General features: G+C 40.6%; 1 protein-coding gene and 1 non-coding gene across 2 annotated transcripts; one reads left to right on the forward strand and one right to left on the reverse strand.

The window, feature by feature from the left end:
• Positions 1-14,446: 14,446 nt before the first annotated feature.
• Positions 14,447-15,892, reverse strand: LOC148296574 (uncharacterized). The gene has a single exon (XM_088248568.1). It carries the CDS (start codon positions 15,890-15,892, stop codon positions 14,447-14,449), a length of 1,446 nt encoding a protein of 481 aa, XP_088104694.1.
• A 538-nt stretch (positions 15,893-16,430) lies between these two features.
• On the forward strand, positions 16,431-16,537 carry LOC148296575 (small nucleolar RNA R71). Its single transcript, XR_015834280.1, has one exon. It is a non-coding gene; the product is annotated as a small nucleolar RNA R71 (small nucleolar RNA).
• The last annotated feature ends 4,358 nt before the right edge of the window (positions 16,538-20,895 follow it).

Below are 20,895 nucleotides of genomic sequence, written 5' to 3' on the forward strand. Positions count from 1 at the left end.
AATTAGGAACGAACTGCCGTTGAACTTGAATTGTCCAATTTGGAACACCTATTGATTTCGTATCGAACCGAAAACTTGGGCAACATCAGAATATGGTGGGAGGAGTCATTTGGTGAGTTTTGAGTGAAATCCAATCGCTTGAAGTATGCAATACACCAACCACTGCAATTAGGAACGAACTGCCGTTGAACTTGAATTGTCCACTTTGGAACACCTATTGATTTCGGATCGAACCCAAAACTTGGGCAACAACATAATATGGTCGGAGGAGTCAGTTGGTGAGTTTTGAGTGAAATCCAATTGCTAGAAGTATGGAATACACCAACCACTCCAATTAGGAACGAACTTCCGTTGAACTTGAATTGTCCAATTTCTCACACCTATTGATTTCGGATCGAGCCCAAAACTTGGGCAACATCATAATGTGGCGGGAGGAGTCATTTGGTGAGATTTGAGTGAAATCAAATCACTAGAAGTATGGAATACACCAACCACCCCAATTAGGAACGAACTGCCGTTGAACTGGAATTTTCCAATTTGGAACACCTATTGATTTCGTATCGAGCCCAAAACTTGGGCAACATCATAATATGGTGGGTGGAGTGATTTGGTGAGTTTTGAGTGAAATCCAATCGCTAGAAGTATGGAATACACCAACCACTGCAATTAGGAACGAACTGCCGTTGAACTTGAATTGTCCAATTTCTCACACCTATTGATTTCGGATCGAGCCCCAAACTTGGGCAACATCATAATGTGGTGGGAGGAGTCATTTGGTGAGTTTTGAGTGAAATCCAATCACTAGAAGTATGGAATACACCAACCACCCCAACTAGGAACGAACTGCCGTTGAACTTGAATTGTCCAATTTGGAAGACCTATTGATTTCGGATCGAGCCCAAAACTTGGGCAACATCATAATAAGGTGGGAGGAGTCATTTGGTGAGATTTGAGTGAAATCCAATCACTAGAAGTATGGAATACACCAACCACCCGAATTAGGAACGAACTGCCGTTGAACTTGAATTGTCCAATTTGGAACACCTATTGATTTCGTATCGAACCGAAAACTTGGGCAACATCAGAATATGGTGGGAGGAGTCATTTGGTGAGTTTTGAGTGAAATCCAATCGCTTGAAGTATGCAATACACCAACCACTGCAATTAGGAACGAACTGCCGTTGAACTTGAATTGTCCACTTTGGAACACCTATTGATTTCGGATCGAACCCAAAACTTGGGCAACAACATAATATGGTCGGAGGAGTCAGTTGGTGAGTTTTGAGTGAAATCCAATTGCTAGAAGTATGGAATACACCAACCACGCCAATTAGGAACGAACTGCCGTTGAACTTGAATTGTCCAATTTGGAACACCTATTGATTTCGGATCGAGAACAAAACTTGGGCAACATCATAATATGGTGGGAGGAGTCATTTGGTGAGTTTTGAGTGAAATCCAATCGCTAGAAGTGTGGAATACACCAACTACTCCAATTAGGAACGAACTGCCGTTGAACTTGAATTGTCCAATTTCTCACAGCTATTGATTTCGGATCGAACCAAAAACTTGGGCAACATCATAATATGGCGGGAGGAGTCATTTGGTTAGTTTTGAGCGAAATCCAATCGCTAGAAGTATGGAATACACCAACCACCCCAATTAGGAACGAACTGCCGTTGAACTTGAATTGTCCAATTTGCTACACCTATTGATTTCGTATCGAGCCCAAAACTTGGGCAACATCATATTATGGTGGGAGGAGTCATTTGGTGAGTTTTGAGTGAAATCCAATCGCTAGAGGTATGGAATACACCAACCACTCCAATTAGGAACGAACTTCCGTTGAACTTGAATTGTCCAATTTCTCACACCTATTGATTTCGGATCGAGCCCAAAACTTGGGCAACATCAAAATGTGGCTGGAGGAGTCATTTGGTGAGATTTGAGTGAAATCCAATCACTAGAAGTATGGAATACACCAACCACCCCAATTAGGAACGAACTGCCGTTGAACTTGAATTGTCCAATTTGGAACACCTATTGATTTCGTATCGAACCCAAAACTTGGGCAACATCAGAATATGGTGGGAGGAGTCATTTGGTGAGTTTTGAGTGAAATCCAATCGCTTGACGTATGGAATACACCAACCACTGCAATTAGGAACGAACTGCCGTTGAACTTGAATTGTCCAATTTGGAACACCTATTGATTTTGGATCGAACCCAAAACTTGGGCAACAACATAATATGGTCGGAGGATTCAATTGGTGAGTTTTGAGTGAAATCCAATCGCAAGAAGTATGGAATACACCAACCACTCCAATTAGGAATGAACTTCCGTTGAACTTGAATTGTCCAATTTCTCACACCTATTGATTTCGGATCGAGCCCAAAACTTGGGCAACATCATAATATGGTGGGACGAGTAATTTTGTGAGTTTTGCGTGAAATCCAATCGCTAGAAGTATGGAATACACCAACCACTCCAGTTAGGAACGAACTGCCATTGAACTTGAATTGTCCAATTTCTCACACCTATTGATTTCGGATCGAGCCCAAAACTTGGGCAACATCATAATACGGTGGGAGGAGTCATTTGGTGAGTTTTGAGTGAAATCCAATCTCTAGAAGTGTGGAATACACCAACCACTCCAATTAGGAACGAACTGCAGTTGAACTTGAATTGTCCAATTTCTCACACCTATTCATTTCGGATCGAGCCCAAAACTTGGGCAACATCATAATATGGTGGGAGGAGTCATTTGGTGAGTTTTTAGTGAAATCCAATCGCTAGAAGTATGGAATACACCAACCACTCCAATTAGGAACGAACTGCCGTTGAACTTGAATTGTACAATTTCTCACAACTATTGATTTCGGATCGAGCCCAAAACTTGGGCAACAGCATAATATGGTGGTTGGAGTCAATTGGTGAGTTTTGAGTAAAATCCAATCGCTAGAAATATGGAATACACCAACCACTGCAATTAGGAACGAACTGCCGTTGAACTTGAATTGTCAAATTTGGAACACCTATTGATTTCGGATCGAACCCAAAACTTGGGCAACAACATAATATGGTGGGAGGAGTCAATTGGTGAGTTTTGAGTGAAATCCAATCGCTAGAAGTATGGAATACACCAACCACTCCAATAAGGAACGAAATTCCGTTGAACTTGAATTGTCCAATTTCTCACACCTATTGATTTTGGATCGAGCCCCAAACTTGGGCAACATCATAATATGGTGGGAGGAGTCATTTGGTGAGTTTTGAGTGAAATCCAATCGCTAGAAGTATGGAATACACCAACCACTCCGATTAGGAACGAACTGCCGTTGAACTTGAATTACACAATTTCTCACAACTATTGATTTCGGATCGAGCCCAAAACTTGGGCAACAGCATAATATGGTGGTTGGAGTCAATTGGTGAGTTTTGAGTAAAATCCAATCGCTAGAAATACGGAATACACCAACCACTGCAATTAGGAACGAACTGCCGTTGAACTTGAATTGTCCAATTTGGAACACCTATTGATTTCGGATCGAACCCAAAACTTGGGCAACAACATAATATGGTGGGAGGAGTCAATTGGTGAGTTTTGAGTGAAATCCAATCGCTAGAAGTATGGAATACACCAACCACTCCAATAAGGAACGAAATTCCGTTGAACTTGAATTGTCCAATTTCTCACACCTATTGATTTTGGATCGAGCCCCAAACTTGGGCAACATCATAATATGGTGGGAGGACTCATTTGGTGAGTTTTGGGTGAAATCCAATCGCTAGAAGTATGGAATACACCAACCACACCAATTAGGAACGAACTGCCGTTGAACTTGAATTGTGCAATTTGGAACACCTATTGATTTCGGATCGAGAACAAAACTTGGGCAACATCATAATATGGTGGGAGGAGTCATTTGGTGAGTTTTGAGTGAAATCCAATCGCTAGAAGTGTGGAATACACCAACCACTCCAACTAGGAACGAACTGTCGTTGAACTTGAATTGTCCAATTTCTCACACCTATTGATTTCGGATCGAGCCAAAAACTTGGGCAACATCATAATATGGCGGGAGGAGTCATTTGGTTAGTTTTGAGCGAAATCCAATCGCTAGAAGTATGGAATACACCAACCACCCCAATTAGGAACGAACTGCCGTTGAACTTGAATTGTCCAATTTGGAACACCTATTGATTTCGTATCGAGCCCAAAACTTGGGCAACATCATAATATGGTGGGAGGAGTCATTTGGTGCGTTTTGAGAGAAATCCAATCGCTAGAAGTATGGAATACACCAACCACTCCAATTAGGAACGAACTGCCGTTGAACTTGAATTGTCCAATTTCTCACACCTATTGATTTCGGATCGAGCCCCTAACTTGGGCAATATCATAATATGGTGGGAGGAGTCATTTGGTGAGTTTTGAGTGAAATCCAATCGCTAGAAGTATGGAATACACCAACCACTCCAATTAGGAACGAACTGCCGTTGAACTTGAATTGTACAATTTCTCACAACTATTGATTTCGGATCGAGCCCAAAACTTGGGCAACAGCATAATATGGTGGTTGGAGTCAATTGGTGAGTTTTGAGTAAAATCCAATCGCTAGAAATATGGAATACACCAACCACTGCAATTAGGAACGAACTGCCATTGAACTTGAATTGTCCAATTTGGAACACCTATTGATTTCGGATCGAACCCAAAACTTGGCCAACAACATAATATGGTGGGAGGAGTCAATTGGTGAGTTTTGAGTGAAATCCAATCGCTACAAGTATGGAATACACCAACCACTCCAATAAGGAACGAAATTCCGTTGAACTTGAATTGTCCAATTTCTCACACCTATTGATTTTGGATCGAGCCCCAAACATGGGCAACATCATAATATGGTGGGAGGACTCATTTGGTGAGTTTTGGGTGAAATCCAATCGCTAGAAGTATGGAATACACCAACCACACCAATTAGGAACGAACTGCCGTTGAACTTGAATTGTGCAATTTGGAACACCTATTGATTTCGTATCGAGCCCAAAACTTGGGCAACATCAGAATATGGTGGGAGGAGTCATTTGGTGCGTTTTGAGAGAAATTCAATCGCTAGAAGTATGGAATACACCAACCACTCCAACTAGGAACGAACTGCCGTTGAACTTGAATTGTCCAATTTCTCACACCTATTGATTTCGGATCGAGCCCAAAACTTGGGCAACATCATAATAAGGTGGGAGGAGTCATTTGGTGAGTTTTGAGTGAAATCCAATCGCTAGAAGTATGGAATACACCAACCACTCCAATTAGGAACGAACTTCCGTTGAACTTGAATTGTCCAATTTCTCACACATATTGATTTCGGATCGAGCCCAAAACGTGGGCAACATCATAATATGGTGGGAGGAGTCATTTGGTGAGTTTTGAGTGAAATCCAATCGCTAGAAGTATGTTATACACCAACCACTCCAATTAGGAACGAACTGCCGTTGAACTGGAATTGTCCAATTTGGAACACCTATTGATTTCGTATCGAGCCCAAAACTTGGGCAACATCATAATATGGTGGGTGGAGTCATTTGGTGAGTTTTGAGTGAAATCCAATCGCTAGAAGTATGGAATACACCAACCACTGCAATTAGGAACGAACTGCCGTTGAACTTGAATTGTCCAATTTCTCACACCTATTGATTTTGGATCGAGCCCCAAACTTGGGCAACATCATAATATGGTGGGAGGAGTCATTTGGGGAGTTTTGAGTGAAATCCAATCGCTAGAAGTATGGAATACACCAACCACCCCAATTAGGAACGAACTGCCGTTGAACTTGAATTGTCCAATTTGGATCACCTATTGATTTCGGATCGAGCCCAAAACTTGGGCAACATCATAATATGGTGGGAGGAGTCATTTGGTGAGTTTTGAGTGAAATCCAATCGCTAGAAGTATGGAATACACCAACCACTCCAATTAGGAACGAACTGCCGTTGAACTTGAATTGTCCAATTTCTCACACCTATTGATTTCGGATCGAGCCCCAAACTTGGGCAACATCATAATATGGTGGGAGGAGTCATTTGGTGAGTTTTTAGTGAAATCCAATCGCTAGAAGTATGGAATACACCAACCACTCCAATTAGGAACGAACTGCCGTTGAACTTGAATTGTACAATTTCTCACAACTATTGATTTCGGATCGAGCCCAAAACTTGGGCAACAGCATAATATGGTGGTTGGAGTCAATTGGTGAGTTTTGAGTAAAATCCAATCGCTAGAAATATGGAATACACCAACCACTGCAATTAGGAACGGACTGCCGTTGAACTTGAATTGTCCAATTTGGAACACCTATTGATTTCGGATCGAACCCAAAACTTGGGCAACAACATAATATGGTGGGAGGAGTCAATTGGTGAGTTTTGAGTGAAATCCAATCGCTAGAAGTATGGAATAAACCAACCACTCCAATAAGGAACGAAATTCCGTTGAACGTCAATTGTCCAATTTCTCACACCTATTGAATTTGGATCAAGCCCAAAACTTGGGCAACATCATAATATGGTGGGAGGAGTCATTTTGTGAGTTTTGCGTGAAATCAAATCGCTAGAAGTATGGAATACACCAACCACTCCAATTAGGAACGAACTGCCGTTGAACTTGAATTGTCCAATTTGGAACACCTATTGATTTCGTATCGAGCCCAAAACTTGGGCAACATCATAATATGGTGGGTGGACTCATTTGGTGAGTTTTGAGTGAAATCCAATCGCTAGAAGTATGGAATACACCAACCACTGCAATTAGGAACGAACTGCCGTTGAACTTGAATTGTCCAATTTCTCACATCTATTGATTTCGGATCGAGCCCCAAACTTGGGCAACATCATAATATGGTGGGAGGAGTCATTTGGTGAGTTTTGAGTGAAATCCAATTGCTAGAAGTATGGAATACACCAACCACTCCAATTAGGAACGAACTTCCGTTGAACTTGAATTGTCCAATTTCTCACACCTATTGATTTCGGATCGAGCCCAAAACTTGGGCAACATCATAATGTGGCGGGAGGAGTCATTTGGTGAGATTTGAGTGAAATCCAATCACTAGAAGTACGGAATACACCAACCACCCCAATTAGGAACGAACTGCCGTTGAACTGGAATTGTCCAATTTGGAACACCTATTGATTTCGTATCGAGCCCAAAACTTGGGCAACATCATAATATGGTGGGTGGAGTCATTTGGTGAGTTTTGAGTGAAATCCAATCGCTAGAAGTATGGAATACACCAACCACTGCAATTAGGAACGAACTGCCGTTGAACTTGAATTGTCCAATTTCTCACACCTATTGATTTTGGATCGAGCCCCAAACGTGGGCAACATCATAATATGGTGGGAGGAGTCATTTGGGGAGTTTTGAGTGAAATCCAATCGCTAGAAGTATGGAATACACCAACCACCCCAATTAGGAACGAACTGCCGTTGAACTTGAATTGTCCAATTTGGATCACCTATTGATTTCGGATCGAGCCCAAAACTTGGGCAACATCATAATATGGTGGGAGGAGTCATTTGGTGAGTTTTGAGTGAAATCCAATCGCTAGAAGTATGGAATACACCAACCACTCCAATTAGGAACGAACTGCCGTTGAACTTGAATTGTCCAATTTCTCACACCTATTGATTTCGGATCGAGCCCCAAACTTGGGCAACATCATAATATGGTGGGAGGAGTCATTTGGTGAGTTTTTAGTGAAATCCAATCGCTAGAAGTATGGAATACACCAACCACTCCAATTAGGAACGAACTGCCGTTGAACTTGAATTGTACAATTTCTCACAACTATTGATTTCGGATCGAGCCCAAAACTTGGGCAACAGCATAATATGGTGGTTGGAGTCAATTGGTGAGTTTTGAGTAAAATCCAATCGCTAGAAATATGGAATACACCAACCACTGCAATTAGGAACGGACTGCCGTTGAACTTGAATTGTCCAATTTGGAACACCTATTGATTTCGGATCGAACCCAAAACTTGGGCAACAACATAATATGGTGGGAGGAGTCAATTGGTGAGTTTTGAGTGAAATCCAATCGCTAGAAGTATGGAATACACCAACCACCCCAATTAGGAACGAACTGCCGTTGAACTTGAATTGTCCAATTTGGATCACCTATTGATTTCGGATCGAGCCCAAAACTTGGGCAACATCATAATATGGTGGGAGGAGTCATTTGGTGAGTTTTGAGTGAAATCCAATCGCTAGAAGTATGGAATACACCAACCACTCCAATTAGGAACGAACTGCCGTTGAACTTGAATTGTCCAATTTCTCACACCTATTGATTTCGGATCGAGCCCCAAACTTGGGCAACATCATAATATGGTGGGAGGAGTCATTTGGTGAGTTTTTAGTGAAATCCAATCGCTAGAAGTATGGAATACACCAACCACTCCAATTAGGAACGAACTGCCGTTGAACTTGAATTGTACAATTTCTCACAACTATTGATTTCGGATCAAGCCCAAAACTTGGGCAACATCATAATATGGTGGGAGGAGTCATTTTGTGAGTTTTGCGTGAAATCAAATCGCTAGAAGTATGGAATACACCAACCACTGCAATTAGGAACGAACTGCCGTTGAACTTGAATTGTCCAATTTGGAACACCTATTGATTTCGTATCGAGCCCAAAACTTGGGCAACATCATAATATGGTGGGTGGACTCATTTGGTGAGTTTTGAGTGAAATCCAATCGCTAGAAGTATGGAATACACCAACCACTGCAATTAGGAACGAACTGCCGTTGAACTTGAATTGTCCAATTTCTCACATCTATTGATTTCGGATCGAGCCCCAAACTTGGGCAACATCATAATATGGTGGGAGGAGTCATTTGGTGAGTTTTGAGTGAAATCCAATCGCTAGAAGTATGGAATACACCAACCACTCCAATTAGGAACGAACTTCCGTTGAACTTGAATTGTCCAATTTCTCACACCTATTGATTTCGGATCGAGCCCAAAACTTGGGCAACATCATAATGTGGCGGGAGGAGTCATTTGGTTAGTTTTGAGTGAAATCCAATCGCTAGAAGTATGGAATACACCAACCACCCCAATTAGGAACGAACTGCGTTGAACTTGAATTTTCCAATTTCTCACACCTATTGATTTCGTGTCGAGCCCAAAACTTGGGCAACATCATAATGTGGTGGGAGGAGTCATTTGGTGAGATTTGAGTGAAATCCAATCGCTAGAAGTATGGAATACACCAACCACTCCAATTAGGAACGAACTGCCGTTGAACTTGAATTGTCCAATTTGGAACACCTATTGATTTCCGATCGAGCCCAAAACTTGGGCAACATCATAATATGGTGGGAGGAGTCATTTGGTGAGTTTTGAGTGAAATCCAATCGCTAGAAGTGTGGAATACACCAACCATTCCAATTAGGAACGAACTGCCGTTGAACTTGAATTGTCCAATTTCTCACACCTATTGACTTCGGATCGAGCCCCAAACTTGGGCAACATCATAATATGGTGGGAGGAGTCATTTGGTGAGTTTTGAGTGAAATCCAATCGCTAGAAGTATGGAATACACCAACCACCCCAACTAGGAACGAACTGCCGTTGAACTTGAATTGTCCAATTGGGAAGACCTATTGATTTCGGATCGAGCCCAACACTTGGGCAACATCATAATATGGTGGGACGAGTCATTTGGTGAGTTTTGAGTGAAATCCAATCGCTAGAAGTATGGAATACACCAACCACCCCAATTAGGAACGAACTGCATTGAACTTGAATTGTCCAATTTGTCACACCTATTGATTTCGTGTCGAGCCCAAAACTTGGGCAACATCATAATGTGGTGGGAGGAGTCATTTGGTGAGATTTGAGTGAAATCCAATCGCTAGAAGTATGGAATACACCAACCACTCCAATTAGGAACGAACTGCCGTTGAACTGGAATTGTCCAATTTGGAACACCTATTGATTTCGGATCGAGCCGAAAACTTGGGCATCATCATAATATGGTGGGAGGAGTCATTTGGTGAGTTTTGAGTGAAATCCAATCGCTAGAAGTATGGAATACACCAACCACCCCAATTAGGAACGAACTGCCGTTGAACTTGAATTGTCCAATTTGGAACACCTATTGATTTCGGATCGAGCCCAAAACTTGGGCAACATCATAATATGGTGGGAGGAGTCATTTGGTGAGTTTTGAGTGAAATCCAATCGCTAGAAGTATGGAATACACCAACCACTCCAATTAGGAACGAACTGCCGTTGAACTTGAATTGTCCAATTTCTCACACCTATTGATTTCGGATCGAGCCCAAAACTTGGGCAACATCATAATATGGTGGGAGGACTCATTTGGGGAGTTTTGAGTGAAATCCAATCGCTAGAAGTGTGGAATACACCAACCACTCCAATTAGGAACGAACTGCCGTTGAACTTGAATTGTCCAATTTCTCACACCAATTGATTTCGGATCGAGCCCAAAACTTGGGCAACATCATAATATGGTGGGAGGAGTCATTTGGTGAGTTTTGAGTGAAATCCAATTGCTAGAAATATGGAATACAGCAACCACTCCAATTAGGAACGAACTGCCGTTGAACTTGAATTGTCCAATTTCTCACACCTATTGATTTCGGATCGAGCCCAAAACTTGGGCAACATCATAATATGGCGGGAGGAGTTATTTGGTGAGTTTTGAGTGAAATCCAATCGCTAGAAGTATGGAATACACCAACCACTGCAATTAGGAACGAACTGCCGTTGAACTTGAATTGTCCAATTTCTCACACCAATTGATTTCGGATCGAGCCCAAAACTTGGGCAACATCATAATATGGTGGGAGGAGTCATTTGGTGAGTTTTGAGTGAAATCCAATTGCTAGAAGTATGGAATACAGCAACCACTCCAATTAGGAACGAACTGCCGTTGAACTTGAATTGTCCAATTTCTCACACCTATTGATTTCGGATCGAGCCCAAAACTTGGGGAACATCATAATATGGTGGGAGGAGTCATTTGGTGAGTTTTGAGTGAAATCCAATCGCTAGAAGTGTGGAATACACCAACCACTCCAATTAGGAACGAACTGCCGTTGAACTTGAATTGTCCAATTTCTCACACCTATTGATTTCGGATCGAGCCAAAAACTTGGGCAACATCATAATATGGCGGGAGGAGTCATTTGGTTAGTTTTGAGTGAAATCCAATCGCTAGAAGTATGGAATACACCAACCACGCCAATTAGGAACGAACTGCCGTTGAACTTGAATTGTCCAATTTGGAACACCTATTGATTTCGTATCGAGCCCAAAACTTGGGCAACATCATAATATGGTGGGAGGATTCATTTGGTGAGTTTTGAGTGAAATCCAATCGCTAGAAGTATGGAATACACCAACCACACCAATTAGGAACGAACTGCCGTTGAACTTGAATTGTCCAATTTCTCACACCTATTGATTTCGGATCGAGCCCAAAACTTGGGCAACGTCATAATATGGTGGGAGGAGTCATTTGGTGAGTTTTGAGTGAAATCCAATTGCTAGAAGTTTGGAATACACCAACTACTCCAATTAGGAACGAACTGCCGTTGAACTTGAATTGTCCAATTTCTCTCACCAATTGATTTCGGATCGAGCCCAAAACTTGGGCAACATCATAATATGGTGGGAGGAGTCATTTGGTGAGTTTTGAGTGAAATCCAATTGCTAGAAGTATGGAATACAGCAACCACTCCAATTAGGAACGAACTGCCGTTGAACTTGAATTGTCCAATTTCTCACACCTATTGATTTCGGATCGAGCCCAAAACTTGGGCAACATCATAATATGGCGGGAGGAGTTATTTGGTGAGTTTTGAGTGAAATCCAATCGCTAGAAGTATGGAATACACCAACCACTGCAATTAGGAACGAACTGCCGTTGAACTTGAATTGTCCAATTTCTCACACCTATTGATTTCGGATCGAGCCCAAAACTTGGGCAACATCATAATTTGGTGAGAGGAGTCGTTTGGTGAGTTTTGAGTGAAATCCAATCGCTAGAAGTATGGAATACAACAACCACTCCAATTAGGAACGAACTGCCGTTGAACTTGAATTGTCCAATTTCTCACACCTATTGATTTCGGATCGAGCCCAAAACTTGGCAACATCATAATATGGTTGGAGGAGTCATTTGGTTAGTATTGAGTGAAATCCAGTCGCTAGAGGTATGGAATACACCAACCACTCCAATTAGGAACGAACTGCCGTTGAACTCTAATTGTCAAATTTGGAAGACCTATTGAATTTGGATCGAGCCCAAAACTTGGGCAACATCATAATATGGTGGGAGGAGTCATTTGGTGAGTTTTGAGTGAAATCCAATCGCTAGAAGTATGGAATACACCAACCACTGCAATTAGGAACGAACTGCCGTTGAACTTGAATTGTCCAATTTATCACACCTATTGATTTCGGATCGAGCCCAAAACTTGGGCAACATCATAATAGGGTGGGAGGAGTCATTTGGTTAGTTTTGAGTGAAATCCAATCGCTTGAAGTATGGAATACACTAACCACTCCAATTAGGAACGAACTGCCGTTGAACTGAAGATATGTGATCAATCAGTGTGTACAAGTGGAAGCTATAGCTCAAAGGCACACGGTTTCAAAGCAAGCACACTCAAACCTTGAATAGAGAATATGCTTTGACTCTAATTCTCACAGAAAACACTCAATCACTCAGAACCTATGGTTTAATTCTCTCAAGAAAGCATAAGTGAGTGTAAGAAATAGAAGCACAAATTGGGTTAGATCTCATGAAAGGAATCAAATACTAAGAATAGAGATACACACATACTTACCATCACACATGAATACATCCTCAAAGATCAGCTAGGTCTTTCACAAGGTTGTAATGAAAGGCTAAGGTTTAGGGGAAATGGAAGAATTGGAAGGAAAAACAAGTAACTTAAGAACACACCAAGGTTGCATGCTTCATTAATCTGCAAGGTATCATTGATTTATAATGGCATGGCTGCAAACTTCATGGTACCACCTGGCATAGACCTTATATTTCACACTTAGATCAAATCGACACACTTTCTCTTTATCTTTCTTATTTGCTGATTTGATCTGCTACTTCTTTAACTTTATTGCACAGACTCACACCAATTTTCATTTAGGTACACGGCAGCAACTTCCTTGCTTTAAACTTTATCTTGGCACACCTTGGTATATTTCTAAGATATAGGGTATGGCTACAATAGGTCAAGTATCTCAGATTGAGATACAAAGGTAGGGAAATGATGAGGGTGATAGAAGAAAAAAAACTTTGAGTGTTTGGCTTCAAGAGGGCTAATGGAACACACATATGGGTAGGGTGAAAAGAAAGCACATAGAATGGTTATACACACATAGCCTAGCATCACTTCAATGAGTTCATTCATGAATGAGAGCAAGCATATGATATCTGCAAAAGAGAATCATCCTTAGTATTCAATCAAAATGAAATGATGAGATCAATTAGAGTGAATCGAAGAAAATAAGTATGGATGAGAAATAGAACACTTTAAACCCTCTCAAGAAAGCAATTAGGCTCGATATAGCTCACTAGGGTAGTCTCCACTATTTTCCTTCAAGAATTTGAGCATGGTACTTTAGCCACCAGAATTCTAAGAGCAAAAGCTTTGTGAAGTGCAAAATTCTGATATGAAAACTTCAAATAGCAGCTCCATAGTATTGATTGTATGACATTCTTAAAAAAAAAAAAATTAGTGACAAGAGAACGAAAATTGAAAACACAAATTTAAAATTAAAAACCTTCCCCCCAGACCTGAATTGAACATTGTCCTCAATGTTAAAGCATACAAAAGATGATTGAGAACAAGCAAATGATAAAGGGAAAAGTTAAGAAGAAGGTTTAGAGAAAAAAAAAAAAAAAAAAAAAACGAATATATAAGCAACTCACGGATGACCAGTTAAGGGCCTCAGAAAACACAGCCAGGGGATCCGGGAAGGTTGGTGGGGTCACAATGGTCCCGCTTAAAACCCAAACTTCTTAGACACCGAAGGTGTCGCCTAAAGAACTCCTAGACACTGTGTTGACGTAGGTGCTCACTGGGGTTACCAAGAGTTAGCTTATATGAAAAAAAATGAGTTAGCTTATATGAAAAAAAAAAAAAAACAAAAAAAAAACAAATCTTTTTTTAATATATAAATTTATTTATTTATTTATAAAAAGAAACAGAAACTTAAAATGACTAAAATAAAAACAAAACAAGTAAAGAGAAAGGATTGAAATGCTCCCCCCCTGATGCGATTAGGTCGACCGCTAACGTGCTTCTTCTTGAACACATGGGTTGCCTCCCAAGAAGCGCCTTAGTTAATGTCTTGGCAAGACATTATGCAATCAGATTATGATGAGTTGGGGGGTTTCGGATCAATCGTCTCAAGATAGTTCACCCAACTTCTTCTCCTCTTCCTTTTCCTTTTCTTTTTCTTCAAGTGTGCAAGGGGTGTAACTTTGAACATGCCATTGGATGGTTCCACTTTCGTAGAGCATGGATCAAGGGGCTCAAGTGGTAACCCAGAAATTGGTGGAAATGGATGGAGCACTTCTAGGGCAGCTACCACTTCTTGGAACTTTGGTTCAACTTGTTCTTCCTCTGCTTGTGCAATGACAACTTCTATAGCATCAGTGGGCTGTTTCTGCAAACTCTTAGAAGAAACTTCATCATTCACAACATCAATTGAAAAACAAGTATCTAGAGAGATAGAAGGTTGAGATGGAGGATCAAACACTTTAAATTCAGCAGTTTCACCCAACACAGTCATGGAGAGGGTGCCATCTTTCATATTGATAATTGTGTTTGTTGTGGCCATGAATGGTCGTCCTAAAAGAATGGGATCAACACGATCTCCATTTGGATTGTCCTCCATATCCATCACTACAAAATCAACAGGGAGAATTAGTGTATTAACTTGAACTAGAATATCTTCTACAATACCTTTTGGATATTTGATAGAATGATCAGCTAGTTCAAGACGAATTGAAGTCTTCTTCATCCCTTCTAAGCCAAGCTCTTGATAAACTGAATATGGCATTACATTGATGCCTGCTCCCAAGTCCAACATGGCTCTTCCAACCTTCTTGTCTCCAATGTTAATTGGAATGTCAAAGCTGCCAGGATCTTTTGATTTTGGTGGAAGCTTCCTTTGCAACACAGCACTTACATTCATGTCGAGCTTTACTTCTTCATTTGGAGCAAAATTGAGCTTGTGAGTCTTCAAGTTCTTGATGAACTTTCCATATGCAGGAATCTGTTCAATAAGATCAAGAAAAGGCAAATTGATATTAACTTTACTCAAAATATCATAAATCTCTTTAAAAGCCTTATCTTGCTTTGCTTTCTTAAGACGCCCTGGAAATGGAATAGATGGAACATATGGAGCGGGTGCCACGTGTCTATCTTTTTGAAGATGTGGTGGCACGAATTTGTCATCCCTTTTATGCAATTGGAATTGTTTGGATTCCCGAGAATCTGATTTGGCCTTAGGAGCAGATTGGGATGTTTTGGGCTGTTCTCCTTCCGAAGTTGTGATCTCCTCCTCTTCATCTTCATTTCCTACAACCACAACATCATTTGAAAGATTAGAATCAACTTGATTATCAATGATCTCACCTGATCTGAGCACATGAATGGCCTTGACTTCATGGTTCTTTGGGTTGATCTCAGTTTGGCTTGGCCATTTCCCAGGCTCTCTTTGAGTTATTTCAGCAGCTATTTGGCCTAATTGGACTTCCAATTTGGAGATGGCAGCTTGTGTGGTTTGCTGAAAATTGGATTGGTTGATTGCCATCTGCTTCACTATATCCTCCAATGATGATGATGATTGTTGTGGCCTTTGGAATGAAGGGGGATTTGCTTGATTCTGGGTATTTCTCCATGAAAAGTTTGGATGATTCCTCCAACCTGGATTATAACTTTGAGAGTATGGATCATTTCTTGGACCTTGGTTGTAGGAATTTACCAACTTAGCTTGCTCTTGCACAAATTCTGGATATCCAGCCCCAAGTGGACAAGCTGTGGTAGCATGGTCATGAGTTTCACAAATGCTACACACTTCCTTCGGAGGGCTTCTTGAGTTTAATGCAAGAAGAGCATCTAGCTTTTGTTCCAGTTTTGAAATCTGCACACTAGAAGCATCATTAGAACCACTAATAACACGTTTACCTCTTGTATCCGTATGTTGGGTCTCCATTGCTATCTCCTCAAAGAGTTCGTACGTTTCTTCTGGAGTTTTGGTTTTAAAAGAACCACCTGCAAAATTGGTGACTATATTATGACTAGAAGGGGTTAGTCCTTTATAAAACATACGCATTTGAAGCTTCAATGGAATCCCATGATGAGGACATTGGTTGAGCAGCCCATTGAATCTCTCCCATGCTTCACAAAACGATTCATCATCTTGCTGTGCAAATAATAAGATCTTGTCCCTAAGCATGTCGGTCTTTTGTGTGGAGAAGTATTTCTCCAAGAACTTCTTTTGAATGGCAGCCCATGTAGTGAGTGAACCAGGCTTCAAAGAATTCAACCAATACTTCGCCTTATCCTTTAAAGTGTATGGAAACACTCTCATTCGAAGTTGATCTTCCGTCACACCTGTCAAGGGAAAAGAACTCACAACATTAAAAATATCCTTTATATGAGTTAATAGATCTTCATTAGGTAAACCATAAAAGGAAGGCAACATATTAAGATGAGAAGATTTAAGCTCATAATTTCGAGCTACAGTGGGCAGCAAAATGCTTGAAGGAGATGCTGGAATTGTTGGGATATCAAGTTCTCCCATGAACTCAATGGCAGCCATCATTTCTTCTTCTTCTTGGTCTGAACTTGCTTCCGAATTTGAAGGTGAAGAACCAGGAAGTTCAGTGTGGAGAGCAAGACTTGTAAATGTAGCAAGAGCTTGCTCTTTTGCAGTTGACAACTCCCTTTCTAGACGATTCTGAATTTCAGAGGTCACCCAATTGGGTTGCAATGATGGTCCAGCGTTTAAAGATCTCGAACGTTGGAATGAAGACTTCACTTGTTCAAGGAATGGCCTGTTAGACATAAACTACCTGAAACAAAAAATTAGATTGATTAGAAACACTAAAAAGAATAGGGTAACCTTGGGCACATAACCAGGGAAGAACTTTCGTTCAGTCCCCGGCAACGGCGCCAAAAACTTGTTGTTTAATTATGTTAAGTCGCAAGTGTACGTGCCAATCAGTAGTATAGCAAGACAAGTACGAGGTCGTACCCACGAGGACTGAGAAGTTAAAATTAGTTATGTACTTAGGTTACCAAATTCAAGAAGTTAGGAAGTTAAGTCTAAAACAGAATTTAAAGCAAGAGTGAGTTTGTTGGAATGAAAACTACTAAAAGGGAATGCAAAATAACAAGTTACCAAAGCTAAGAAGTTGACCTACGAAAATAAGCTAAAAATGCATTCCTGTAATTGACAATCAGAAAGTTGGTTTTCGCAAACTGTGAATGCAATTGCATGTTGTGTGTGCAATTCCCTAGTTTCTGTTGGCAAATTGAATGTTGTGAAATGTTCTCAAACACTAGGGGTTCAACTTCACCATGACAATCCAATTTCAAGCTACAAGTTAACGATCACCTAAGTTGATTACAATTTCTGGAGTTCGTTCTTTCTTATGTATGATTATCCATATGGTGTTTGGTTTTAATCAAGTACTCAGAAAACACAACTTAGCTAAGGTGTTTAGTCTAAGCTATGAATCTGAATCCATTAAGCTTAAGAAGAACACAAAGGAACCAAGTAAACATTTGAACATGGTGTTTGTCCTAAATGCATTACCCACTCATTCACTAATCGGTTCAAGAGTCATATGGTGTTTATGTAAACTTGAACTAGATAACCAACATGCATGTGTTCATAGTGGCCAGTTATTTAAACATGCATAAAGATTCAACTAAGAACAAGTGAATGAGACCAGAAAATTAAAAGTAATCAACAAAGGTTAATCATTAACTTAAAACATGAAATTATCTTGTCAGGTTACATTGAAACCCTAGCTATGGATTTAGTTACTCATGATGGAAAAGAGACTTGAACAGAAATGAGAAAACATAATGAATGCAATAAGAGTAGAAAAAACCCCTTTTCTGAAGTTCTTGTGGTGTCCAAGACTTCTCCAAGTGCTTCTCCACGTCTAATGCTTCTCCAAGAGCTTTCTCACGTCTAGACGGAAGTATGAAGGATATGGAGGTGATTTGGGATGAGTTTGAGTGAGTGGTGATGGCTAAGAAAGATGAAATTCGTAGGAAAATGGAAGATAGGTTTGCTGGAGTTGTTTTGGTGAATTGAGTTTGGGAAAATGATGGAAGTGTTTGAGGATGGCTGGAGTGAATTGTGGGGTTGTGAATCCCAGGATTTGTTGTGTCTTGAATGTGGAATGGATGTGGTATTTATAGGGAGAGGGGAGTGATAAATCTGAATTCAATATGGCTAATGCATACAACACTTGCATTATAAAAGATGAATTGGTTGATGCACTTCACTAATGCATACAACACTTGCATTATAAAATCTGAATTGGTTGATGCACTTCACCAATAAATCCCACCAGCAGCCCTAGCTCATCTTCATGTCACCATGACCAAGCTTCCAACCAGCTACAATAGCTCATGCCTAGCTCACCATGACCAAGCTTCCAACCAGCTCATCCTCATGTCAGCATAACCAGCAACTTCTTGGGCTTACGAATTGGGCTAGGCTGAATCAAATGATAACTTTAAGATGTCTATTGTGAAGTTCAGAATGTGTTTGATCCAACCACACAAGTATTGGCCCAATCCAAGCTTGGATGAAGAAGTTAAGGCCAAAACAAATTGCTAACTCGTTTTGCTCGCTGACAAAATCCATCCTGAGCATGGTTCTGTGTTTGCTAGGTAACGGACTCCAGATTTATCCAATGGGGCTGAATTTTGGATATGTTATAGTACACACCCATTGGAACAACTCTCATGAAGAATTCTGCCTCATCCGAGCTGTGTAGGTTGCTGAAACAAAGCTTGCAATATGACCTACGGAACTGGACTAGCAGGGGGCTGTAGCCAAAATGAGTTTGTCTTTAAGCTCTTCTTCCATTCATCCAAATCAGGCTTAAACATGCTTGAATTGCATGAATTATGCTCTCTTACTCTATTGGCCTACAAAACACACAAATAGAGGCAAATAACTCAGAATTATAGGAAACTAAGCAAAAGAAGTAAGTAAATTGGGCATGTATATGTATGATTTCGGATCGAGCCCAAAACTTGGGCAACATCATAATATGGTGGGAGGAGTCATTTGGTGAGTTTTCAGCGAAATCTAATCGCTAGAAGTAGGGAATACACTAACCACTCCAATTAGGAACGAACTGTCGTTGAACTTCAATTGTCCAATTTCTCACACCTATTGACTTCGGATCGAGCCCAAAACTTGGGCAACATCATAATATGGTGGGAGGAGTCATTTGGGTAGTTTTGAGTGAAATTCAATCGCGAGAAGTATGGAATACACCAACGACTCCAATTAGGAACGAACTGCCGTTGAACTTGAATTGTCCAATTTCTCACACCTATTAATTTCGGATCGAGCCCAAAACTTGGGCAACATCATAATATGGTGGGAGGAGTCATTTCGTGAGTTTTGAGTGAAATATAATCCCTAGAAGTATGGAATACACCAACCACTCCAATTAGGAACGAACTGCCGTTGAACTTGAATTGTCCAATTTCTCACACCTATTGATTTCGGATCGAGCCCCAAACTTGGGCAACACCATAATATGGTGGGAGGAGTCATTTGGTGAGTTTTTAGTGAAATCCAACCGCTAGAAGTATGGAATACACCAACCACTCCAATTAGGAACGAACTGCCGTTGAACTTGAATTGTCCAATTTGGAACACCTATTGATTTCGGATCGAGCCCAAAACTTGGGCAACATCATAATATGGTGGGAGGAGTCATTTGGTGCGTTTTGAGTGAAATCCAATCGCTAGAAGTATGGAATACACCAACCACTCCAATTAGGAACGAACTGCTTGAACTTGAATTTTCCAATTTCTCACACCTATTGATTTCGGATCGAGCCCAAAACTTGGGCAACATCATAATATGGTTGGAGGAGTCATTTGGTGAGTTTTGAGTGAAATCCAATCGCCAGAAGTATGGAATACACCAACCACTCCAATTTGGAACGAACTGCCGTTGAACTTGAATTGTCCAATTTCTCACACCTATTGATTTCGGATCGAGCCCAAAACTTGGGCAACATCATAATATGGTGGGAAGTCATTTGGTTAGTTTTGAGTGAAATCCAATAGCTAGAAGTATGGAATACACCAACCACTCCAATTAGGAACGAACGGCCGTTGAACTTGAATTGTCCAATTTCGAAGACCTATTGATTTCGGATCGAGCCCAAAACTTGGGCAACATCATAATGTGGTGGGAGGTGTCATTTGGGGAGTTTTGAGTGAAACCAATTGATCGGTTCATAATTGTATATCATTTTGTACCCTTCTAGCTTATGATTTGGTTATGTTTTTTAGTTAAACTTGTGCTTTTAATCCTTTTTGTGTTTATCTTTCAGTTCATTGAGCTTTAGGTAATAATGATGGCTTTAGAGAGCATAATTCATGCAATTCAAGCATGTTAAGGCTTAATTTGGATGAATGGATGAAGAGCTTAAAGACAAACTCATTTTGGCTACAGCCCCCTGCCAGTCCAGTTCCGTAGGTCATATTGCAAGCTTTGTTTCAACAACCTACATAGCTCGAATGAGGCCACATTCTTCATG

The sequence above is a fragment of the Prunus avium genome, chromosome 2, assembly GCF_965620075.1.
Source record: "Prunus avium chromosome 2, drPruAviu1.hap1.1, whole genome shotgun sequence".
NCBI lineage: Eukaryota > Viridiplantae > Streptophyta > Magnoliopsida > Rosales > Rosaceae > Prunus > Prunus avium.

Excerpts from the sequence above, each read along its gene's own strand:
- LOC148296574 (XM_088248568.1), bottom strand. The coding sequence starts at position 15,892 with ATGGCAATCAACCAATCCAATTTTCAGCAAACCACACAAGCTGCCATC.